At 37.8% G+C, this 27,400-nt stretch overlaps 1 protein-coding gene across 3 annotated transcripts in view; it reads left to right on the top strand.

Moving 5' to 3' along the window:
* LOC126252974 (mitochondrial coenzyme A transporter SLC25A42) overlaps positions 1-27,400 on the top strand; it is a 185,728-nt gene that overhangs the window by 139,145 nt on the left and 19,183 nt on the right. For 2 of the 3 annotated variants that reach the window (XR_007545874.1, XM_049954002.1), the window contains exons 5-7: positions 1,674-1,806; positions 5,839-5,971; positions 27,206-27,383. Coding sequence is in view for 1 of the 3 variants with exons in the window: in XM_049954002.1 (XP_049809959.1) it covers positions 1,674-1,806; positions 5,839-5,971; positions 27,206-27,383 (444 nt within the window). In the remaining 2 variants the exon portion in view is untranslated. The remainder of the gene's footprint in view (positions 1-1,673; positions 1,807-5,838; positions 5,972-27,205; positions 27,384-27,400) is intronic. The other variant, XR_007545878.1, reaches the window with a different exon arrangement.

Below are 27,400 nucleotides of genomic sequence, written 5' to 3' on the forward strand. Positions count from 1 at the left end.
CGATGGACTATAAGGAAGGATAGGAAGACAGCAGTCAGTCACAAACCCATTAGTTTTTATTATTCTTCCGTTCCCAGATTTCAGCTGCTGGTGTATAGGCAACCTATACAACAGTAAGGTCATATGGTGACACTTACTGCCATGAGCTTGTTGGATTGTAACTCATTCAAATGCACTGAAGATAGCTATTTATAGCTGAAATCTGGATACACAAGAATAATAACTAATGAGATTGTGACTGATTACTGTGTTCCTATCCTTCCTTAACCCCAAGTACAACCTCAGGCTCTGTTCTTGCATTGCCATTAAATATTTCACACTGATTTCTGCAACAAGAGTTTGGGTGTCTGATATGACCTTTTGGATGATTAACCCCCAGTCCACTGTTAACCTTGAAAAGTTTTGGTGCCAAAATTGGTATCTTTGTGGTCTTTAAGAGCTCAGCCACTGTCTTGACCAACAGCTTCACCACCTCCTCAAAGATACTGTGTTCACCATCTCCTTAGGCCAAACCACTGTTTCTGTTCCCTCCCAGACAAAGAGAAGAGCACCTTTGTTCAGATAAACCCTCCTAAATTTGTGACCTAAACTGGCTTCCTCCCCAATCTTCTTGGAGAAAGCCACCTGAACAAGCTCAAACTCTTGCAATGTTATGTTGATCAGTGGATATCCCTATTAAGCAACTGCAATCCTCAAAACCTGGACTGCACTGTTATAAGTCTGTATCCCTATTTCTTGTCTCAGCCTTTTCTGGATTAATTTATCCTTAGAAGTGGAAGTATTAGACTCCTCTTATATTGTCTTGTGCCCTGTCTAAGAAGTAGAAGGGGCTCTCATTACCCTCTTCACTTTTGAGACAGTAAGGTTTTGGAGGTCTTAGGTTCAAGACCTTTTAGGTATCTTCATTTCTGTTTAGGAACCATTCTTTACTTGCCTTTTCTTTCTGTTCTTTGATAATTTCCTTCTCTGAGCCCCAGACAATGATTTGATCTTGTCTTGGTCCAACTTCTCAGTGACAATTTCCAATTTTTGGACTGGTCTAGCATCCAATTCAGTTGTGGATACTGCCTCCATTGGTTCCAGTCCTTATGCTTGGGTGTTTGAGGTCTCATCAAGTCCTTCAGTTTTTGTTTTGTTTTGTTTTGTTCTGTGTTCTCCATTTTGACCTTGTGAGAATTAGGGTATTTATTGCCAACACTTTGGAACGCCGTGCGGGACAAGACTAACTACCAGAGGAGGTTGCCTAGTATCCCTGCGGCTCTGTTAATGACACATCTTCCCATATGCTATGCACCCCTTAGCATGAATCACATCACACCTCAGATTGTGCGTTTAAGGACTGGGGGAAGGAGCATGGGATTAGATGTGGGAGAGATGGGGTGTTGTGGGACACTCTTCATTTAGCTCATCCATTGAGCTGTGTCCAGTGTGAAAGATACACCCAGTATCTGCACTACAGCCAACACAGCCTTCAGCTTCACACAAACATCCAAGCCTCTCTGCCACCATCCACCCCAGATTGTTGCACATCAGATGGAGATGCGTTCTGCAGCCAAGCTTCAGTGGCTGGAGCATGTGTTGTGTACACCCTGGACTTTCCATTGTTTAGGAGCTCATCATTAATAGTTACAGAAGATACTGCTTAATTAAAACTGTTGGCTTGCCTTTTACAGACCTCCACCAGTAATGAGACTGCTAGCTGGATCACTAGCAGGTGTAACATCTCAGTCCTTGACCTATCCACTTGATCTGGCTAGAGCACGTATGGCTGTAACGCACAAGGAACAATATCGCACTTTAAGGCAGGTAAGGTAAATTTAGACTGCCATAATTCTTCTCTGTAGCAAGAACTCAAAACTTTATTAAATAAATAATTTCAAACCAAAGAAGATATAATAAAATTTAACTAAATGATGGACTACGTCTCACATTAAAGATAATAGTTGGTGGACACTTCATATTCTTGTTTGAGATAATAATTTGAGAAAATGACAGGATTTTAACACTTCATTTTTTTAATCTTTTTATTTGTGTTGTGTTTGATGGATCCTGGGAGGTGGAACAAGATAATAATAAGATGATACTTACAGTCAGTCATACACAGTTAATTTTATGCTTGCAGCATCATTAATACAAAAACTTACATGTAAAGTGAAATAAATCATTTTACACCATCAGAGGATGCAAGTGCACATCTAAATTTTTGAGTAGCTCCTTGTGCTTTGTTACCTAAATATGTCCAGCCATATTTGTGCCTGTCCTACTTTAACTTATAGGTAACAGAACATGTCTGTAAGTCTGAAAAGAACCACAAGACAGTATGGGATCTGATAAGAGGAACAACTGTCTCGTGCAAGCAAGAGGGTATGGTTGACTGCTGCATTTTTTTTCCTGATAATGTTCTGAGAATTTGTTGTTTTAGTCATTGAGGCAGACTTCTTTTAAAGGGAAGACACCAGAGCACATAAAGTGAGATTAAAAAGAAACATTCTTCCAGAATATTCTATAGACTCCTTGGTAAACGTGGCCAGTGGGTAGACTAACACAGAAGATACGAGTGTTGAATGAAAAGTAATGCCTCCACCTTCATTAATTGGGTTTGGATGGAAATATTTTAATAAATAAAATACAGAAATAATTCTTAGAATGTGATCTTTAATTACCAATATTCACTTTTCTGCATAATCACCAGCCAATTGGATACATTTCTGTCAATGATGAACAAGTTTTCTGAAGCCGCCATGGAAGAAGTCGGCACTCTGTTTCCTCAACCACAGTCTCTCAACATCTTCATCAGAAGCATGATGATGTCCCCGCAGATGGTCTTTCATTATCGGGAACAGATGGAAGTCAGGTGCTGCTAAATCTGGACTGTATGGAGGATGCCGTATGGTGGTGAGATTCAGTCTCTGAAGTTACGCTGTGGTGGCATGTGAAAAAGTCAGCGTTCGGGGTACCCATCATGCACAGATCTTCTGGTAGCTAAGCAAAGCAATAATGCGACCCACACGTTCTTGTGAAATGCTCATTGTGCTTGCAGTTTCTCTCTCAGTGATACGACTATCATCCTGAATTAGTCTGTCAACATTTTGCTTGTGAAACTCGGTGGTTGCTGTCACAGGATGTTCAACTCTTTTTGTCACGCAGTTCAGATGTTCCTGCCTCAACGTCTTTAAACTTACTCACCCAACAATGTCACATCAACACAATCACCGTAAACTGCTTTCATTCCCTAATGAATCTCCTTTTGGATGACACTTTTTGCTTTTAAGAAGTCAATGGCTGCATGTAGATTAAATCGCATTGACTGACAGTCTGCACAGGGTTCCATACTTTACACTGTAACAACACAACCGTTCAATGCTAAGGCTTCCCAACTGGAGCTGTAGAGAAGAGGCTACGGAACAAGCCAGTACCTGCCACACACCAATGCTGCCAACTGTTGAAGAGTTACGAAGAGGGAGGCATTACTTTTCAGTCAACCCTTGTACTTATCTTGCGGCTGTAGTATTGAGTACCAGGCAAGGTGAGAATTGAAGGAAATGAACAAGCTCATATGTCAGCAAGGGATCTTGAAGAGAAAATAATTTAATACCAAATAGTTCTTGCATGTTTGCTGTTATGTTGTTTTAAAAGGCATGTCGGGGACGAAAGAGTGGCTGGATGTAAAAAATAACAAATTATTGCAGATTAACGCAACAGTCACACAGTATTGGACACTTCTCCCATCACTTGATTTGAGTGAAGTGGATTGAGCATATTGAATAATACAGCATTGTTCTATGGCACTTGGTGGACAACCTCTATGGGGAGGCTACACCAATTTGCAGTGATCATGGCACATAAGTTTCAGTGAACCTTATTTTAACTCAGCATTTTAGTTGAAACATACCATTTGGTTTTTAACGTCTTTTTCTCACTGTACAAGTTCTTTGAGAAACAAGTTTAGATGTCTCCTATTTCAGAATATAGTTTAACTAAATTTCCACTTCAGCTGTGTACACTTTTCATAAATTCAGTATCAAGATAAGAAAATTTACTAAGACCAAATGAAATATAGTTTTCAGTGATTAATTATAGTGATTGATATCCCAAGAATTCTTCCAGTATATAACGTTCATTTACACAAAATGCCCTACTATATAACAGGAGGAAAATAACCTCAGCCTCTGTAAATGAGAGTCCGTAGATGGCCAATTAAGCCAATTACATTCTTCTTCTTCTTCTTCTTCTTTTTCTTTTTTTACATGCTACTCAAGAATTATACTGTTATCATTAAGTTCCATGAAGGCTCCTTCAGTATCCATTCCTACTGCTCTGATGCCCTCCTCAAAACCCTGTACACATTTGGATAACATCACGGTGACACTCATTGTAAGAGGAGCAGTTCGATTAGCAGTCACGGCCCACTCCACAATGTCCAATGAGAATCTCTGATAGAACAAAAATGTGCAAAACACAATGAGCATTGGAAAGCAACAATTATCACACATTTAATAAAATGGAACATACATACTGTAAACTCTTTTTGTGCTTACTTGCTCCTTAACTTATGGTTGCTTGGTCATTTATATAAGGTCCAGTCTCATATTCGTAACATATGTAATGCTCACAGAAAATTTTCTAAACTTTGCCGTTGCAAAATTCTGTACCTTATCAATGTTCTAAGCAAGCAAGCTCATTAGCTGAATGGATTTAAATATATGCTCAGTGGATCTTTCAGCCTTGATCAGTTATCCATGCAATTCTGACTTAGTGTCAAATTATAAATCCAAATGATTTCCAAGGATTTTCTTCTGTCACTTATCATTTCTTTACCTCTGACAGTGATTAATGTGTGGGAGAAACATGAAGATATACTGTGGTTCTGGTTCCACTTTTGACTGTATATGCCCCTGTATCTGGCTAAGTCAGTCAATTCTAAGGTTAGAGTAAAGCAATGGAGTACTGCATCCAGTCGGTCCATGTCTGGTAAAGCAGTGTGCTGTTTGAATCAACTTCTGGGTTGAGGAAACCTTCATCTTATTAAATACATAAAATAAGGGAAAGGCAAAACCTCGTCTATAGCAGATCAGTGTGTGGAGCACATTAATACACAACAGAAAACAGCATTTACACTAGCTTCCTAGTGTTGGGTCTTAGTAAACAAATTCACACACACAACCAAGTGGACACCAAATGCACACCTTCTTAAATCTTCTCCGTAATTTTTGCATTGAATATTGCTTAGGTACTAATGAATTGTCCATCATACATCCTAAACCATAATGATGATAATGACTGATTGTCATGAATATTATTGTCTTTGAGTGATAACTTCATGACGTAAAGGCTGTTGTATTTAAATTGCTACTCTTTAGTTACTCCACGGCCGTAAAATTTAGGAATGACAGGCAGTCCTGATGGGTAGAGATCATAATTGCCTTAAACCTTCTTAGAAAGTGTCAAGTGCAGAGCAGATATCACAAATAGTTGTCCACAAAATTAACAACATTCTTACCGACTGAGAAATCATTTCCCTTGTAGTATATTAAGTTAACGTGTGGCATCCTGACATTGATTTTTAAGAATGCCATTAAATGAGGTACATGATGATTTGGGGTCTCTTAAGGAGACTCCATCACTTTCCAATTTATGTAAGAGCAACAGAATGGACAATAAATTTAAAAAAGTTAGTTCTGTAATCTGATTTCTATTACAGCTCTTCAGTTGTTACAAATATTCAGTGTATCACCAGTAAAAAAATTTGGTGACAAAGTGAAAGTTATACGGCATGAAAATCATTTAAATTACATTTTGTGGCATAAAGAATACATCATTTAAATATTTATTTAATAGGTGTTTGTCAAGATTTGGACTGAAGAAGGCCCAAGGACATTTTATCGTGGTTATGTGCCAACAATAATGGGAGTCATCCCGTACGCTGGTGTGAGTTTCTTCACGTATGATTCCTTAAAAAGGAAATACATGGGTAAGTAAAAGATTTCCTTTTTTCCCTGTCGCTTGAATGCAACCTCTGCCGCACACACACGTCTTTTCGTCTCCTTCCTCAATAGAGATAGTAGCCCCATCAGCATTTCATTTTTATCTAGGTACAGTAACATTGGATTCTGTTTGCTAAAGGGGAAAGTTAATGATACTTGTTTGTTTGATCATTGACAGAATCACATGGATAACAAACGTACTATATTTATATCAGATTCCGTTACCAATAGGGAAAAAAATTGTCACTCATTTTGATATTGGATACTAAATCATAGTACCAAATATGATGTGCACCAGTAAAAGCTGTCACAACAAGTTCAAATCTAAACTGGTGGATTTTATTTCCATGTGAAACTTATGGCTGAATCATTTTATTTAAAATATTTTGACTGATAATGATTTTGTACTACTCAGATATAAAGATGGTCATTAAATGATCAAATCTAGTTATCCTTTATAATGTATGCAAGTGAGACTGTTAAACTAATTTTAAGATTCATTTATTTTTGACAGCCTTGTTCAATGGAAGTTCTTAGTTGGCACAGTTAAAACTGTTGCATCACACATACAGTCCCCCAGTGCTTGATTTGTGATGATATTCTGGTACCTCGGATGAATGAAAAGCATTAAAATAATGTTTTAAAACATCTAAATTTACACCCCCCCCCTCCCCGCACGCCAGAAGATGGTTATAGTACCAGAACCTCTTTCTTTTACAAATAAAGCACTGTAATCTCCACATACTTTGCTTACATACATTCTGTTATCAGCCGTGGCATAATATTCTCATATATGCTCAGAATATGGAAGGAAGAAAAGGCTATCAGAATGATCAGTGGTCACAGAAAGTCACACTGCATTGAGCCGTTTAAAAATGGTTATTAATGTTTGAATCTACAATTTTATACAAAGAAACGTTGAGCAACAAATAGCAAATAACTCCACACATGATCACCAAAACAGATTCAGTTGTTGGTTGTATTTGGATAGGAACAATAAGGTTAAGACCCAAATCACACTGTGTTAACAAGGAATCAGTCTTAAGTAATTAACTACCAAAAGACGTAAAGTATACTGCAAAGGTTTGGGGTGAAAGAACTCTGTGCTGGGTGGTGGGGTCAGGCAGCTATTTTATTTTATATATCCATAGACAATCAGAATTGTATGGATATTGTCAACATAAGTGTATAAAATAGGTACACAGATTTATAATTATCACAATCAGAATTCATGAATATTGCAACATAAAGAAACATTGTTAAACCACTTACTAACACAGTTGATAATTTTTACATATTTTTATATATTTACATCATTCCAGGTAATCCTTGACGGTATAAAAACACTTTTCCAAGAAATATTTTTTTAGTGATTTTCTTAAGTTATCTATTTCACTTATGTCTTTGATCCCTTGTGGAAGATTGTTGTACAATATAATTCCATTATATAACATGCCATTTTGAGTTTTTGATTTGGCTTTCCTATAGAGGTGTAAGTATTGGCTGTGTCTGGTCTCATGTGCATATATGAAACTGTTTATCGGGAACTGCTCAATGTGTTTTTTTATGTATATTACTGTCTGCAAAATGTATTCACACGGAACTGTCAATATACCCAAAGATTTGAATAACTCCGTGCAATGGGATCTGTTGCTACTTTTTGTTATGATTCATACGGCCCTTTTTTGCAACTTAAATATTGTTTGTCTGTTCTGTTCTGCTCTGTTGGTCCGCAGAAGGATATGCCATAACTAATTTTAGAGTGGACATATGCAAAATATGCAGTTCTAGTACATGATCTACTATGCACTGAATTTATTATCCTAAGTGCATAGCATGTTGAAGCTATTCGCTTTCCAAGCACCGCATTGTGCTTGGTCCAATTTAGTGGAGTGTCGTCATGCATGCCTAAAAAATTTTGTTGATGGTACACATTCTAGGTACTTGTCATTAACTTTTAGCTTGCTACTGTTCAGTTTTCTTTTTAAGTGAAAACTAATACTGTTGGTTGTTTTTTTTACATTTAGGGTTAATTTATTAGTCTCTATCCACTGGCATACATGCTCAAAAGTTTCCTCATATTTTTCATTGAGTACACTTGGCGACACAGCTTTGATTAAGATGTTACTGCCGTCAGTAAACAGTACTGATTCACCATTTTTGTCACTTTATGGAAAATCATTGATGTATATTAAAAAGAGGATTGGGCTAAGCACACTTTCTTGGGGGACTTCTATATTGATGTATTCTGGGTTTGAAAGGTATGAAAAGGTATGATTGAAGTTAGTTTGAGTGATCTCCACCTGTTGGACACTGTTTTGTAGATATGAATGAAACCACTTGTTTGTTACTCCTCTTACTCCTAGTGCATTTAGTTTGTTTGGCAAAATTATGTGGTATACTGTGTCAAACGCTTTGGTCAAATCAAGGAAGATCCCTGTTGTGTGGCATCCTTTGTGTAGTGCTTTGAGGATAACATTTGAGAAATGAGCTACAGCTGAATTTGTTGTTTTGCCAGCCCAGAAACCAAATTGCTCTTTACTCAGAATATTGAACTTTGTTAAGTGCCCCATGTGTCTGTTTTTCATTATGGTCTCTATGACTTTTGAAAAGGATGACAGGAACGAGACTGGTCTGTAATTTTCTATGATTTCTGTGTCATCTTCCTTATACAGGGTGGTCCATTGATAGTGGCCGAGCCAACTATCTTACGAAATAAGCATCAAATGAAAAAACTACAAAGAATGAAACTCGTCTAGCTTCACGGGGGAAACCAGATGCCACTATGGTTGGCCCGCTAGATGGCGCTGCCATAGGTCAAATGGATATCAACTGTGTTTTTTAAAAATAGGAACCCCCATTTTTTATTACATATTCGTGTAGTACGTAAAGAAATATGAATGTTGTAGTTGGACCACTTTTTTTGCTTTGTGATACATGGCGCTGTAATAGTCACAAATGTATAAGTACGTGGTATCACGTAACATTCCGCCAGTGCGGACGGTATTTGCTTCATGATACATTACCCGTGTTAAAATGGACCATTTACCAATTGCGGAAAAGGTTGATATCATGTTGATGTATGGCTATTGTGATCAAAATTCCCAGTGGACATGGGCTATGTGTGCTGCTCGGTATCCTGGACGACATCATCCAAGTGTCCGGACCATTCGCCAGATAGTTACGTTATTTAAGGAAACAGGAAGTTTTCAGCCACATGTGAAATGTCAACCACGACCTGCAACAAATGATGATGCCAAAGTAGGTGTTTTAGCTGCTGTCGTGGCTAATCTGCACATCAGTAGCAGACAAATTGCGTGAGAATCGGGAATCTCAAAAACGTCGGTGTTGAGAATGCTACATCAACATCGGTTGCACCCATACCATATTTCTATGCACCAGAAATTGCATGGCGACGACTTTGAATGTCATGTACAGTTCTGCCACCAGGCACAAGAGATTTTTTGTACGCGTGCTATTTAGCAACGAAGTGTCATTCACCAACAACGGTAACAAAAACCGACATAATATGTGCTATTGGGAAATGGAAAATCCATGATGTCTGCGACAAGTGGAATGTCAGTGACCTTGGCGGTTTAATGTATGGTGCGGCATTATGGGAGGAAGAATAATTGGCCCCCATTTTATCAATGGCAATCTAAATGGTGCAATGTTTGCTGATATCCTACATACGTTCTACCGATGTTACTACAAGATGTTTCACTGCATGACAGAATTGCAATATACTTTCAACATGATGGATGTCCGGCACATAGCTCGAATGCGGTTGAAGCGGTAGTGAATGTCATATTTCATGACAGGTGGATTGGTCATCGAAGCACCATACCATGGCCCGCACATTCACCGGGTCCACCAACAACGCCTGACAACATGGGTCAGCGCATTGTCAATGCATGTGCAAACATTACAGAAGGCGAATTACTCGCTGTTAACAGGAATGTCGTTACACGTATTGCCAAATGCATTGTGGTTGATGGACATCATTTTGAGAATTTATTGCATTAATGTGGTATTTACAGGTAATCACGCTGTAACAGCATGCGTTCTCAGAAATGATAAGTTCACAAAGGTACATGTATCACACTGGAACAACTGAAATAAAATGTTCAAACATACTTACATTCTGCATTTTAATTTAAAAACCTACCTGTTACCAACTGTTCGTCTATCATTGTGAGTCATATGTTTGTGACTATTACAGTGGCATCTATCTCAAATCAAAAAAAAGTGGTCCAACTAAAACATTCATATTTCTTTACATACTACATGAATGTGTAATAAAAAATGGGGGTTCCTATTTTTAAAAATGCAGTTGATATCCATTTGAAGTAAGGCAGTGCCATCTAGCGGGCCAACCATTGTGCCAACTGGTTTCCCTCTTCAAGCTAGACAAGTTTCGTTCTTTTTAGTTTCTTCGTTTGACGCTTATTTCGTGAGATGTTTGGCCTGCTCATGATCAATGGACCACCCTGTATATAGGTAGGATTTTTGCATGCTTTTGTATGTCTGGGAAGCAACCTGTGAAGGAGGATTCATTGATGATGTGCACTATATGGTCTTTGATGAAGTTTATGCAGTCCTTCAGTAAGCACACAGGTACTTCATCTATGCCTGCTGAATTTTTACATTTTAGATTACTCACAACATTGCATACTACTTCTGCTGTGGTTGGTTGTAGTGTTATTGTGTGTGGTATTTTGTTCAGCATTTGTAAATGCTTTGTTTTGGTGAACTTCTGTTGTAGTTTGGTTGCTATGTTGCTGAAATACTGATTGGCAAAGGTTGCTAGTTTTTTGGGGTCATTTATTTTGGTATAATTGTGTTGAAACCGTATGTTTACTGGCTTTAATGTTTTCCTATTAGTTTCCTGTATGGTTGTTTTTCCATGCTGCTTTGGTTTCATTATTAGCTTTTTCTATAAATTTGTCATTCTGGTACATTTTAGCCACTAACAGTACATATCTATACATCTTTCTGTATGTATGGTAATAGTTATGAAATGCTGAATTGTTACAGTAGTTTTTCATTGAGCTAAGGTGCTTGAGGGTTTCAGAGGATTTCCTTATCCCATTGGTTACCCAGTTGTTATAGTTGCATGATTTAGTGGTTCTAGAACTTCAGGAAACACTTCTTCAAATCTGAATTTAAATAGTGACAGAAACTTTGTAAACTTCCCATTTATAGTAGTTTCTCTGTACATTTCCTCCCATGTTGCACTGTTAATTAGTGAGGCAAATAGAGCTCTTTTTGAGTGATAGAAAATCCTACCATACTTGTGTATTTTAGTGTTATTATCTAATTCTATGCCTAATTTTAATAACTTACTGGACTGGTCCGAGATGCCAAGTTCATCTATGACAATGTCACACCTATGTTTCTCTGTGTCGGTTAGCATATGGTCAATACATGATGCTGAATGTCTGGTTATCCTAGTGGCAGTGTTAATTGATGGTGACATACCATAGGTGTTCATAATGTTCAGAAAACTATTGCACGACGTATCGGGGTTAATCATGTTAATGTTTAGATCTCCACAAATGATGATATTGCTTTTGGGGCTGGAGATCATATCTAATGCTTGGTTTAACTTTGTAGTGGATGTGTCGATGTCACCACTGGGAGCACGATAAATACATAAAGCTGTAACGTCATTTCTAATTTTTACATAATCCCCTCCTTCATGTATATGCATGATCCACCATATTCCATAGTGTTTCTGCTGTAACGACAGGTTAGACTGTATGAATTTAGTGCTACATTTGTTAATTCTGAACCATTAAACTAATGTTCTGTTATGTAAACAAGTGAGCTGTCAATGGACTGCAGTTCCACTTCTAATTGTTGCACTTTGTTTCTTATGCATTGCATATTTTGGTGGAAGACTGAGAAGCACTGAGCACTGCTTACCTTGTAGTCTTCACGTTTCTCTTGCCTTGGTCTAAAAAATCCTTTTGGTGATGAGGTGATACAGTTATCCTACTGATTGATGCACTGGCTACTGTTTCTTCTGTTGGATACTCACATTTTCCTGCTGTTTTTACTGAAGATGATTCTGGCACTGCCTCGTCCTGTTAAAGTGATGATCCTGCTGGCTTGTGCTGTGGCTGTGACTGACATTCTTGTTATGGACGTGTTACGGTGTTTTTGTATTTCCTTGATCGAAGCTGGCTGTATAGCAATGGTATTTCATGCAGTGTCATCGTCTTTCTGTATTAGTTTTGTCAGCGTTTTTCTGATGGATGACTTCCCAGTGATATTATAGTGTTTACCATGTTTCGTGAACAGATCTCTTGAGTTGGGAAGCTCAAAGAATGTTACATTTGATAAAACTTGTATATTTCACAAAATTGTCTATTTTTGTGAGCTCCAAATTTACAATTGAATTGTCCTGCAGATCAGGTGTGTGTGGCATGCTTGTCACTACATCCTTGCTTCCACCCATGATCATGACAGTGTCATTCTTAGATAACTCCTTTAGTGAATTAATGTTTTTCATTATCTTGGTCAAAGGCTCACTCGGCTTTGTTGTTAGATTATCAAGAGCTCACTTGGAAAACCAGCCTTAAGCAAAAAAGGGAAAGCTGAAAGGTGGATTGAGTACATAGAGGGTCTATAGAAGTGGAAGATCTTGAATGCTTCATAGCAGAAATGGAAGAGGACGCAGATGGAGGTCAGATGAGAGATATGATACTGCAATAAAAATTTACCAGAGCACTGAAAGACCTATATCACAACAATGTCCCAGGAGCAGATGACTTTCTGCCAGAACTACGGATAGTCTTGGGAGAGCCAGCTGTGACAAAACTCTTTCTCCTGGCTTGATAGATATATGAGACAGGTGAAAGACACTGACTTCAAGAAGAATGTAATAATTCCAATTCAAAGAAAGTAGTTGATGACATGTCAAAATCTCCAAACTATAAGTTTAATAAGTCATGGCTGCAAAATACTAACATGAATTCTTTACAGAAGAACAATGAAAAAAACTGACAGAAGCTGACCTCAAGGAAGATCAGTTTCAATTTCAGAGAAATTGAGGAACATACACAGCAATACTGACAGTATGACTTGTCTTGGAAGATAGGATAAGGAAAGGCAAACCTGTGTTCATAGCATTTGTAGACCTAGAGAAAGCTTTTTATAATGTTGACTGGAGTACTCTCTTTGAAATTCTGAAGTTAGCAACAATAAAATACAGGGATCAAAAGACTATTTACAACTTTTACAGAAACCAGACAGCAGTTAAGAGCCGAGGGCATGAAAGTGAAGCAATGGTTTAGAAGGGAGTGAGATAGGGTTGTAGCCTATACCTGATGTTATTCTGTCTGCAGACTGAGCGAGCAGTAAAGGAAACCAAAGAGAAATATGGAGCAGGAATTATGTTTAGGGAGACGAAATAGAAACTTTGAGGTTTGTCAATGACACTGAAATTCTGTCAATGACAAGAAAGGACTTGGAGGAGCAGTTTAACAGAATGAACACAATCTTGAAAGGAAGATATATGATGAACATCAACAAATGCAAAAAAAGTATAATGGAATGAAATCAAATTACATCTGGTGACACTGAGGGAACTAGAGTAGGAAATAAGACACAAAGTAGTTGATGAGATTTGATATTTGGGCAGCAAAATAACAGATAGAGGCCAAAGTAGAGAGGATATAAAATGTAGACTAGCAACTGCAAGAAAAGCATTTATGACGATGAGGAATTTGTTGCAGCAAATAGAGATTTAGGTGTTAGGAAGTCTTTTTCTGAAAGTATTTGTATGGAGTGTAGCCATGTACGGAAGTGAAACATGGACGATGAACAGTTTAGACAATAAGAGAATAGGAGCTTTTGAAATGTGGTGCAACAGACGAATACAAAAGATTAGATGGGTAGATCACATAACTAATGAGGAGGTACTGAATAGAATTGGGGAGACAAGAAATTTGTTGCACAACCTGACTAGAAGAAGGGATCAGTTGAAAGGACATATTCTGAGTCATCAATGGATCACAAATTAAGTATTGGAGGGGAATATATGTGTGTGTGTGTGTGGGCGGGGGTGTAAACATCATAGTGGGAGATTAACAGATGGATACAGTAAGCACATTCAGAAGGTTGTAGGTTGCAGCAGTTATTCAGAAATGAACAGGCTTGCACAGGATAAAGGAGCATGGGGAGTTGCATAAAACCAGTCTTCGGACTGGGGACGACAACGACAACAATGACTACAATAACAACAACAAATGTATTAAAACAAATACAATATTCATCATCTGCTCTCTCTCTCTCTCTCTCTCTCTCTCTCTCTCTCTCTCTCTCTCTCTCTGTGTGTGTGTGTGTGTGTGTGTGTGTGTGTGTGTGTGTGTGTGTGTGTGTGTGTGTCCCTCGATACTATTCATTAAGAATTAGACAGCTATCCCATGGGATGTATCATAAGAGTTAACATGAGCTACTACAACTACTACCAGTCTTCAGTTTTCTTCCACTGGCAGCAGGACAGAGGGTCGCTAAGTGTAAAAAGGAGTAAATAATGTTGAAACAGATCAACACTTCCCTCCTAGCGTTGTGTGTGTAACTGTAATTAGGCTTGTAATGATTCTGCCATTTTCCTTACCACCAGTAAATGTGTCCAGGAAATAAACCCATGTGTTACTTTAAATGTTTTTATGTCTTAAACTAGTTCACAACTTGTAATATTTCATATTGAGATTTTTCTGTCATCTTGATGTGACTGTTATGACTACTGGGCAAATAATAAGAAGTAACGAGAACCTCGGTCAGGGACAGTGGAAAATATTTCCCAGAACAGGCACCCACATAATCAAGCAGACAGAAGCTTGATCACTATTCTTGCAACCTCTGGCATACACAGTGAAATACACACAACAATTGAAAATGAAAATATAACATCAGGGCAACATGATGTATGACAGGCGAGCATCGCATGGTGGCAGGCACAGTAAGATACTTGGTGAAGAAACTGTTGTCCATCTTAGAGAAGGAGAAGGTAAAGAGACTGATACATGTAGCATAGCAGTGGCAGCTCAGCACAACATTCAGTAACACCTTACACAAGTGTAGAGAAACAATCAACAAATCACCATACTGATCCTTGGTGGAATCAGATTGGGAAGTTGAAGAAGTTATATCCCTCAATTTGAGTTCTCTGTTAACACAACAGAATGAAAGATAACAAGATAGTAGAGGAGACCACAATAGCAAACTGAAAGGAAGCACTGCTGTGACCAGCTGGAACATTCATATTGCTAGTCACATCTCACAATTTGAAAGTTCGTACAGAATCAATTAAACAAACCAGTAGAGTGGACCTACTCTCCTGACTGTAGGGCATACGAATGTCTGAACCGCAACAAAAATCTCAATCATGGTTGTGGTTGCAAAGTCCTTTTCTTCTGCATACTGTGGGCAGGGGGTGTTACCTCTCACAGTGGCTGTGCTGTTACAGTAGATGGGGTTGGTGCAACCTACCCATGATGGGGCTTCAGCCTATGAAAATGAAAATTTACTGAACCAACTGCAGTTCAGTTTTGACTGGTCCCATAAGTCATGTGATATGGTAGGCACCTTTGTAGGTTGGAAAGAATTTCTTAATTTTCCCTTTCTTAATTGTTAGGTTCCATAGCAACACCTAGTTATCCTTGTCAATATGGATGCATCAATGCTGTCCTCTTACACCTGTACCTGTCATGAAGTTGCCTTGATTTTTTTTATGTCGTACTCTTCTCCAAATCGTTTTAAGATGCCATGTCAAATTTCTTAATTCTTTTCAATCAGTATCCAGTGGCAGTTTAAAAATATCTGAGTGGAGCTCATCAGGCAGCTATAAACCACCAAATACCGTGTGTGCTCCATGGACCCAAGTCGGCTGTTGTAAACAAGCTGGACATTGGGCAGATATATTCCTAATCAGAATGTGCTTTGCTCACATAGTAGGATAACATTCAGGTGATGGTAAATGTTTAATACAGCCATTAGCCTGAGGGTTGAAGGGGATGGCCCTCCATTTTTTAATTCTGAGGAGTTTACATATTTGTACAAATAACAAAGACATAAAATTTGTTTCCTGTTCAGCTAATTTGGTGCAGGACATCGAAAGGTAGCACCATGTGATTCACAAATGTTTCAGCCGTGGTCACTGCTGTTATACTGACAATTGGTGCTAGCACTGAGTAGCAATAAAAATTTATCAATAATGGAAATATTGTACTTTTTTTTTCACTCTTTCAGAGAGGAAAGGACCCATTATATCAGAGGCCAGTATTTCAAAGGGCCTAAAGGCCTCTGGCAAGGTCTGTAACTGAACTCCAAGTAGTGCCTGATGTGACCTCAGTGTGCATGGCAAGCACATGCTTATATACTTTTTTACATCATGAAGCTGACCTTGCCACCAATAGCAGTTAGCATTTTTAGCCCTTTTGGCACTACGGCAAGCTTGGATGCTATCACAGTGTTGCACAATGATAAAAGATTGAAATGACTTTGGTAGTACTAACCAGTTTCGAAGAGTGGTTTAGTCACACAATATACCATCTTCAGGCACAAAATCTGGCAACACAACACATGGCTTACAATCAGAATCCTTTCTCTGAGCATCTTTCAATTCTGTTATGAACACTTTGTCCTCTTGTATCACTCAGGCCTTTCTACAGAGGCCATCTGCATTCTCATTTAATTTTTTTTTTAATTAATGTGAGTACTTCACTGGTTTAAGACCAATGTGTCAAACAGCTGCTGGGGTCTTTCAGATTCAAGAGCCATAGGAGGGCAGTGTGGCCAGTTACCATGATGAATTTCCTGCCACATAATTAATGTTTCATAGTTAACACCAAACATCAGGAATAACAACTGTTTTTCCCAGGTTCTGCTGTTAATTTCAGACTTTTTGAGCTGACAAGAAGCATAACAAGTAGTTTTCCCTTCACCATTGTGGTACTGGCTTAGGATAACATCTATGGTGAAATCCAAAGTGTGACAGGAAAGCATAAATGGCTTTCCAGAGTCAGGATATACCAATAAAGGTGAACTTCTCAATACCCCTCTAAATGTCTTGCAAAGCAGTTCCACATTCTGCAGTCCATTCCAAAGTTACTCCTATCAGCAACAATCTGGTTAAAGGTTTAGTAATGGTAACACAGTCCTAACAAATCTTGATGATAATTCATCAGCCCAATGAAACTCTGTAATCCCTTTACATTAGTAGAGGCAGGGAAATTGTTTATGGCTTCTGTCAACCATGGATCTGACTTTACTCTGGCATAGCTAATAATGTGTTCTACGTCCTGAACTTGCAACTCTTCAAAGGAGCATTTTCCCAGCTTCAAACTTAAATGGGTGTTTGGCAACCTCATTGATACATTTCTCAATTGCTCAGTGTACTCTTCAATGGTTCAAGAGAACACTGTCATCTGAATAGACCAAACAGGTGATGGGCTTTAATCTCTCTAATAATGGATCATCAAATCTCTGGGATCAGCCCAAAAGGCATCCCTAAGAACTGGTAGAAGCCTGTGGGGGCCCAACAAAAAATGTCTTTGGACTTTCTTGAATGGCTATTGGAATCTGATGTTAACCTGAATGCATATCTACAGTAGTGGAAAAACTTCCAATATTACAACCTGTGTCCAATGTTTTGTCAATGTATGGTAAGGGGCAAGTGTCAGGAGTAGTACTTTTATTTGCTGCCCTCCTGTCTACACTTAAGCAATAAGCCTTCTTGTCATTAATTGGTTTCTTCAGTACAACCACAATAGGTGGCAACCAAAGACTGGTGTATGACTGGATGATTTCTGCCTCAAGTAGTTGCTGGATAGTTTCCTCTGCAAAAGACTGTTGATGAAAAGGAATACTAAATGGCTTCTGTGCAATAAGTCTGGCTTTTCCAGTAAGAATTTCATAGTAAATGGGTAAGTAGTGGCCATGTACTGGTATTCTTCTAAAAACCATGCATACTCTTCCAGGATTGGACACAACAAATGTTCTTCCAGCTCATGTAGGTGTAATAGCTTTCTATGCAACTACTTTTTAAGAGAGGGCATGATTGTGTGTGTTTCCCTGCTTGGCTTCTTCTCTTAATCTTTCTCTCTTTGGCAAAAGGTATATCATCTCTGGATATTTCTTGTATACTGGCCAGTATACTGTCATGAACTACCACTGCGTCCCATATCCAAAAATTATATATGAATGCTGGATTGTACACTTTCATCTCTACTGTTTTATTGTGCATAAACTTCTCTTTACTTGAACCTGTATTCTGTCAAGGAAATCATTCTGGGTGAGTGTGTCAGCCAAAAAGACTGTTCCTTTAGACTCTTGGATTTTGACAGTCAGTAAGAGAACCTTTCCAGTACCACTACTAAGAGTTGCAGGGGCATCAACTTTTAACACTGTAGTACACAGATCAGTCAGAACTAAAGAAGCAGGCCTTTTTTGTTAATTTTCACGCCTGTGTGAGGAGTGGTCACCACCTAAATGAAGAATTGCCATACCAAATCAAACCATATGTGACCTATTGTCAATCACACTTTGATAACAGCATAGAAAGTCATTCCCAAGGATGATATCAGTCAAAACTGCATTTCCTTGTGACTTCCATGTCACATTTGTAATAACTGTTGACAATCTTTAGCTTTATGGATATCTTCCTGCAGGCATTACTATTTCTGTTCCCACACCACTAATAAGACAACAGGGCAACTTTATGGTCATATTGTTGCCAGGAGATGCAAGCAGTATGCTTACTTGAAGACCTGTATCCACGAAAATTCAGACTTTTTTCCCTAGTTTTTCACTTACCACAATCTCACTTGCCACCTGAATATTTTGAACAAAACATCAGAAGTCAGTGATTTGTTTGAAGGTGACAATGCTAATGTTGATTGTCTGTTACAACTGCCAGTAAGTGATATAATAGAAAGGAGTGATGAGGAAAGTTGTCTTCAAAGCAGAAATGAATCTGAAATGTTTCTTGCTGTGCCAGAATCGTAGTTAGTGAAAGTATCTCATGGTGCATCTTCCTAACAATGTGTAATATCAAAATAGAGGGTGAAACTGAGGCTGAGGCATGTAATATATGTAAATATTGCAAACATCCTGACCCTATTCCTTATGATGGCAGGGCATTAGGTGGTTATGACCATTTCCCAGGCATTGATGATCTAACCTCTCCGTCAATATGTAGATTAACTTCACCATGTAGTAGATCCAAAACCCATTGCAAAAAACATAATGTATATTTATGTCTTTTGTAGTGCAAATAAAATGTTTCACACACACAAATATTATTATGATGATAATATCCTACATATTACTAATGATTTCTTGCCAATTTTTAACCTATGACTTTAGCTAATTATTTATGATTATATTCTAGTAGGCACATAAAAGTGTGTATATTTGGATGAGATAAACACTCAATCTGTCAATCACACTCCTTTGTACTTGTGAACTGTACAGCATATATTATGTAAATAAATCCTTGCTCACACAATTGTGTAGCTTCTTTTTTGTAAAATTAATGAAAAAAGGATTTTTTGTATTTTTGTGATGTATTTATAGACTATAAATAAAATTAAAACCAGAGGTTCATGAAATGAAAACAAAAAAGAATAATTGCAGGATTTTTTGCTTCAGTTCGTTAATAGAACGCTTTAATACTGCTTTCATATTATGTCATGTAACATTGCTTACAGCTGCTAATGTTCTTCCAGTGTCAGCTGTGACTTTTGAGCAGTCTGTGTCTCTTAATTTATGAAATCATTTCCTATACAATCCAAATGTCGCACCATTTATTAATATATGCATTTTTATAGAAAATTATCTAGTAGTGATAATGAATGTTGACTTCACATATTTGAAATCATCCTTACCTGCTGTTAGGTGTTTGTCTAAGTTATGTAATGAAGTCTTAGAAATAAACAATGAAAAATGTCAAGAGAGTTTTCCAATTTGTATCCATCAGTCATCATGCACCTCCCATAGGGTTGTTAAGTTTTCTTCTTAGAATATATATGTTCTGTTTAGAAAATTTCTGTATGAAATGAAGTCTTCATTATGTAACCATTAAGTTACTAAAAACAATCAACAGGCTTTTCTTTGTAAATAAGTAGAAATAGTAACAACAATAAAAATGTTAATAGCTGTTGTCTGACCTAGATAAGCTAAACAGAATGTAGTACATTTATTAATATATTAACATTTTTATTCAGTAATGTTATACATAGGAACACATTTAGAATTCTGTAATGAATACACTTGACAATATCATTCCCAGTAGGTGGAGTGCATGATCTGATTACATACTTCACGTGTAGTTTGCAAGCACCTGGAAAAAAATTGTATTATGTATATATTTACAGTTTGTACATTAGTTTGATCATATGAAATTTTCTTGGTAAAGTATGTTTGAGGTGTTAATAGTGTATTATTAAAAATGTAAACTTTACTAATTATTAAAAAATGGCCATACCTCTTTATGTCTGTCGAATCCATTATAGCCACAACATAACAGAAGGTATGCATATGATCCACAGTAGCACACACTCTCTGTAGTATCTTGTTGAGGTTATGCCGAAATACACTTGCAGCCTCCGGTTGGCTTAGATCTTCAGATGCCCAGAGAGATGTTTTTTCAGCTTTACTCGCATGAAGCAGCATAAGCACCAAGCAAATAACCTGCAACAATGTCACATGATCTGCTAGAACTTATTTGAATTACTAAATGATTGACTTTGCAAATGTGTATACAGGATATCATTAAATAAATGTCTTCATTATTGAGTTAGTTGAATGTTTGATACAAACAGAAAATATGATGATTGTGATATGCCTAATTCATAATTTCTGTGCAAGAAAAAATGTTTTAAGAAAAATATATATAGGAAGAGGTAGAATGGGATGAAATTTACAAGGAACCAAATGCTGATTTTTGTTGTTTTTATATAAAACTGTGATTTACACACACACACACACACACACACACACACACAGTATTTGAAAGTGAGGCTCCTAAGTAAGTATCCAGGAAAACTGTTAAAAAAAACGTAAATGAGTGGCTGTGGGTAAACTTAAGCAGTACTAGAATGAGATTTTCACTCTGCAGCGGAGTGTGCACTGATATGAAACTTCCTGGCAGATTAAAACTGTGTGCTGGACCGAGACTCAAACTCGGGACCTTTGCCTTTCGCGGGCAAGTGCTCTACCAACCGAGCTACCCAAGCACGACTCATGCCCCGTCATCACAGCTTTACTTCTGCCAGTTTTAATCTGCCAGGAAGTTTCATTTAAGCAGTACTGTTTTTGAACAGTGAAGACTTTAAATTATTTTTTTGTTCAAAAACAGAAATTTTAAGGCTTCTAAATTGGATTAAGATTCCACAGTGATATCACAAGAAGAAAATCACTACACTGTACTGAGAAAAGTAGAAGTCTTGTTGAATACACACCATGACTGAAATTACTTCCTCTGTTGTGGGTTTTTAATGTGAATGAAATAGTGGAACAATAGTAAGAACTGCCAGCTATTGTCTGAAGATAGTGTCTCCATTGAAATATAAAGGCTTCTTTAATTGTTATTTTACAGCTTCTGTATATTTTCAACCCAATCCTGTAACAGCAGTCAAATGAAAATGAAATACATGAAAAAAGTAAGTACTTTTCATTATTTCAAAATTAATTGCCATAACTGTTTATACATTTATCCCACTGTGAGACAAGGTGGTCAGTGCCTTCATGGAAAAGTGTTTACAATTGCCTACAGAACCATGATTCTATCATGACATGCACTTCTTCACCAAAAGCAATTCTTCGCCACAAATATCTTTCTTCAGGGTTAAAAAATGTAGAAAATGCATGGGGAGAGATCGGGACTGTAGGGAGGAAGTGTAAGGGCTTCCCAGTGAAACTGTCTGCAGCAGTACTGAAACAACCATCACAGCATGTGGACGGGCCCAATCATGGTTCCATAGGCAACTGCAGACATTTTCCATAGTGGCAATGAGTGTCTTGTCTCGGAGGAATAATTGTATTAACAGTTATTGCAATTACTTTTGAAATAATGAACAGTTAACTTACTTTTTCCATCTGTCTTGTTTTCATTTGACTGCCTCTATACACACTAATTATGCAAACCATTGCACAGTACATGGTAGATAATATTTTTTGCGTGCATTGTAGTCTTTCCTTGTCCTATTTCATTTGCAAATTAAGTGATGAAATGATGATGTCTCTTTACATTCATATGAGACAGGCTCTCGTGTCTAATTCTCGCTATCCCTATCTGGGGGCAGCAGAATTTTCCGTAGTGAAGTTGCACAGGTACTGGCCTCATATATTGGAGGATGATGGTTCAAATCCCTGTGTGGCCAAATAAGAAAAGGTTTCCCACGATTTTCCTATATCACTCCAGTAAAAGCTGGGACGGTTCCTTTGAAAAGGCTTTGTTGATTTCCTTCCCCTGTTCAAGCTTTGTGCTCTATCTTCTTCAGCAGAATTGTTGCTAATGTTTCCTGGAATTACAGTTCTGCACATTTACAAAACATAATTTTGTGTAAACATTACCTTTCTTCCTTTGGCACTTGAACTTCCATTTTTTTATACCAGCCTTCCATGATCCAATCAGCAAGTCTCTGGACTCCTTCAACATCTGACAGGCCCACTTGATAATTATCCTAAATTTTGGAGCAGTATTGTGGAATAGGCTTCATTGACATATTTTCTGGAATGTGCTTAACAAATGTGCTACATTTTCTCAGAATCCTCCCCTTCTTTAGTACAAGGAATTTCATGCACTTATTCCATGTCATATTGCTTTTAATGTTAGGTCTAGGTGCACATGCTCCAAAGCTTTGCCACTAATCTTGTGATTTGCTGTTTCTGTTGTTTATAGGCATTAGCTGAAATACATCTGTATTTAAAGAGCACTGCTAATAATAAAATACTGTTAAAATTGTTCTATAACTCATTGTGGTCCCTTTCCCTTAGCTACTTTTCTTTCTTTAAATGAAATCATTGCCAGTGAACAGTTTGCCGATACTTATGAGGGCACAGAATGCAGTTGAATTAAATTCAGATATTTTATCATGAATGTTAGAGCTGTGAAATTTTCTGTGCTGTCATAGTCTGTAAATGAGCAAGTGTGTGTACAAATAGTTTTGTATAGTCATAGTAATAGTAATAATTAAACGGGACCAAAATAATCCTGAAAGACCTTATTTATAGGTCAGTTGTTTGAGGTACTCCTTGGACAGTGTATGACAGATAGTTACACAGTAGACATCCCTGTCACAGCAGATGCTGCATGGCATTACAAATGCTGTATGGAGAACAGGAAGGACCTCAGAGTACTGTATTTGATGGATGTTCAAATCAACAATTAAAAAAATTGAAATATGTGTTAGCGTAGTCACTGTTCACACCAGACATTTGTACTTTGACAATTTATCCTCATTCAGAAATGGAAGTACACTACTGGCCATTAAAATTGCTACACCAAGAAGAAATACAGATGATAAATGGATATTCATTGGACAAATATATTATACTAGAACTGACAAGTGATTACATTTACAAGCAATTTGGGTGCCTAGAGCCTGAGAAATCAATACCCTGAACAACCACCTCTGGCCGTAATAACGGCCTTGATCGCCTGGACATTGAGTCAAACAGAGCTTGGATGGCGTGTACAGGTACAGCTGCCCTTGATGCTTCAACACGATACCACAGTTCATCAAGACTAGTCACTGGCATATTGTGACGAGCCAGTTGCCCGGCTAGCATTGACCAGACGTTTTCAGTTGGTGAGAGATCTGGAGAATGTGCTGGCCAGGGCAGCAGTCGAACATTTTCTGTATCCAGAAAGGCCCATACAGGACCTGCAACATGCGGCCGTGCACTATCCTGCTGAAATGTAGGGTTTCGCAGGGATCGAATGAAGGGTAGCCACGGGTCGTAACACATCTGAAATGTAACGTCCACTGGCGTCAATGCGAACCAGAGGTGACAGAGACATGTAACCAATGGCACCCCATACCATCACACCGGGTGATACGCCAGTATGGCGATGACGAATACACGCTTCCAATGTGCATTCTCTGTGATGCGCCAAATACGGATGCGACCATCATGATGTTGTAAACAGAACCTGGATTCATCCAAAACAATGACGTTTTGCCATTTGTGCACCCAGGTTCTTCATTGAGTACACCATCGCAGGCACTCCTGTCTGTGATGCAGCGTCAAGGGTAACCGCAGCCATGGTCTGAGAGCTGATAGTCCATGCTGCTGCAAACATCGCCGAACTGTTCGTGCAGGTGGTTGTTGTCTTGTAAACATCCCCATCTTTTGACTCAGGGATCGAGACGTGGCTGCACGATCCATTACAGCCATGTGGATAAGATGCCTCTCAACTCGACTGCTAGTGATACAAGGCCGTTGGGATCCAGCACGGCATTCTGTATTACCCTCCAGAACCCACCGATTCCATATTCTGCTAACAGTCAGTGGATCGTAACCAATGCAAGCAGTAGTGTCGCGATAGGATAACCCGCAATCGCGATATGTTACAATCCGACCTTTATCAAAGTCGGAAACGTGATGATACGCATTTCTCCTCCTTACACAAGGCATCACAACAATGTTTCATCAGGCAATGCCGGTCAACTGCTGTTTGTGTATGAGAAATCGGTTGGAAACTTTCCTCACGTCAGCACATTGTAGGTGTCGCCACCAGTGCCAACCTTGTGTGAATGCTCTGAAAAGCTAATCATTTACATATCACAGCATCTTCTTCCTGTTGGTTAAATTTCCGGTCTGTAGAACGTCATCTTCGTGGTGTAGCAATTTTAATGGCCAGTAGTGTAGTACTTTAATCAATATACAATACACAACAAAAAGAATTTAAAAAACGAGTGATGTTGATTCTGGTATTATAATGTTCAACAATGAAGCTGAATCAATCGGAGAAACTTGATAATTGCTGAAGCCCAGGTCTTGTTAATAGCACAAATTTGCTAATTTTCAAAATCACATAATTTAATTTTGATCCAATAATAGCCAGAATGCAGCTTCTTCCACAAGAAATGATACATTATTTACATTTATTGATAATGGTAGCCCTACTTATGCACTTTCTTGAGAAGATACTGTTGCCATTACTGGTAAACTCTCACAATTGAATATGACATATTTTTCAAACAATAACAGATGTAAAAAGATACCCATATATTCTCTTCTTGCTTATCAGTTACAAATGTGATGTGATCACTTTTCAGAAATTTGAGAAGATGAAATCTACCTTTTCACCTGCAATTATTATTTGTAACACATCATGTATAAAGAAGGAGCTGCATTTCATATGAGTGGCGGTTTCTGCACACATGCTTTTTCCTTAAAGCATGTTATAGCCTAGGATGGCATTCTGTAACAGACTGGCGTTATGGATGTCTGTTGTTTAGAGGATGCATTGCTTTATTCTTGTTTTGAGAGATTTGTGATAAACATGAGCAAGGAAATGGGCTTAATTCACTACATATTCAAGTCAAGTCTAATAGTATTTCCATTGGAGCATGGTGTATCATTTGCCTAAAGTAGTTTCAGTAAAACACATACCTGGGCAATGCCAGAAAGGTAAATAGTGGTTGTTGCTCATGCCTAAGCTTTATAAAATGTGTTTTCCATTTAGATAAAATGTTTAATAATAAAATAGTAAGAAGAAAATGTTTCATTATATAAAAAGGGCTGTAATGCACATCCATAAAAATAGTGTCCTGCTTAATACAGTAATTTTAAAAACAAAGTAAAATCATCTCTACTTGTCAGGTAGTAGTGAACAGTAGAATGCACTTAAGATTGCATGCACGGACATAACTATGCTTCCTACCTGGACATGATGAAGTTCCATAGTGAGAAGTGTGATGAGAGCAACTGCTGAATGTAAACTTCTAGTCTCTGCAATAGATGCCTGTGTATTTATATATGTATGCCAGAATTACTTCATCAAAGGGGGGCTGGAGGGGGAATTGGTCTGTATCAGTGAAAAAGATATATCAAAATGATGAATCAGATGAATTACAGTATGCACGGAGGCATTTAAAAAAATCGTTGTTCCCACGCTCCATACATGAACTGAATGAGGGGGAAAAACTAATAATGAATGCAATGGGATGTACTCTCTGCTGTGCGCTTAACAGTGGTCTGCAGAGCGTAGATGCAAATGCAGATTGAAGTGAATAACTTGTTTGGGAAATGACAGGTGTCATTTGAGATAACATTTGAAAGAAAGGTCCTTTCAGAATAAATTAATTAAATCAGTATTACAGAACTATCTAAAGCTTCCAATAATACCTGAAATATTTTTTGCATTTTTGTGACTCCTAACTGTAATGGACTTGTATATTTTTGGGGAAGAAGTGATGCCAAGCAATGTGTTCATATAAACAATTCTAAGTGAAATTTCATAAAGTTGACATGACAAAAAAAACTGATTTACTCTTCCTCATTAGTGTCTCACCCACCACCCACCATCCCACCCCTCTTCGGGGAACAAAATGTGTGTTCTGTTTAACACCTCCCCACACTGAGAGCGAATGGGGGGGGGGGGAGACTAAAGAGAGGGAGAGTTTTATAACAAGTATTAGTTTGTAAAAGACGAAAGTATTTCACAAATCAGATGTTATGTACTAGTACTAATGAGTCATGAATTCTAATGTTAATTTCAATTATGTAATAGAAAGAGTAAATCCATATTTTGAGTAGATTTCTGTACTAATGCTTGAGTAACAGAACAGTTATCTCTAACAATGACCATTTATCATTCTATAGGTAGTGCAGTGATACAGAGCAGTTTTGGAGCAATCTAATTAGGCAACACAATTGATTTTTATCTTTGCTTGTACATTACTTATATATAACCTGCTAGCCCATTTGAAATTTTAATCCATCAAGGAAAGGGGAAAATGTATTATTGGTGAAAAACCATTATTTTTCATTGAAATTAAGATTAAGATTGAGATTATCACCAGTACTAATTTCTTTCAAGCAAGGGAAGACATTAACTTATTTATATAACTAACAACAACAACAATAATAGTAGTAGTAGTAGTAGTAGTAGTAGTAGTAGTAGTGCTTTGTCTAAGATGTATATTGTTGTCACATAGTCAGTAGAAATCATATATACATTAATTTTTATATTTCAGAGTATACAGGCAGCTCCAGTCCTAATGCCATAACAAGCTTGTTGTTTGGTGCAGTTGCTGGAATGCTGGGTCAGTCATCATCATATCCACTCGACATTGTTCGGAGAAGAATGCAGACGTCTTCATTAACTAATACTCAGTATCAAACAATTTTGGGAACTCTCCAAAAAATATACAGGTGACAAAAGAAGGTTT

This window comes from Schistocerca nitens, chromosome 1 (genome assembly GCF_023898315.1).
Source record: "Schistocerca nitens isolate TAMUIC-IGC-003100 chromosome 1, iqSchNite1.1, whole genome shotgun sequence".
Classification (NCBI taxonomy): domain Eukaryota; kingdom Metazoa; phylum Arthropoda; class Insecta; order Orthoptera; family Acrididae; genus Schistocerca; species Schistocerca nitens.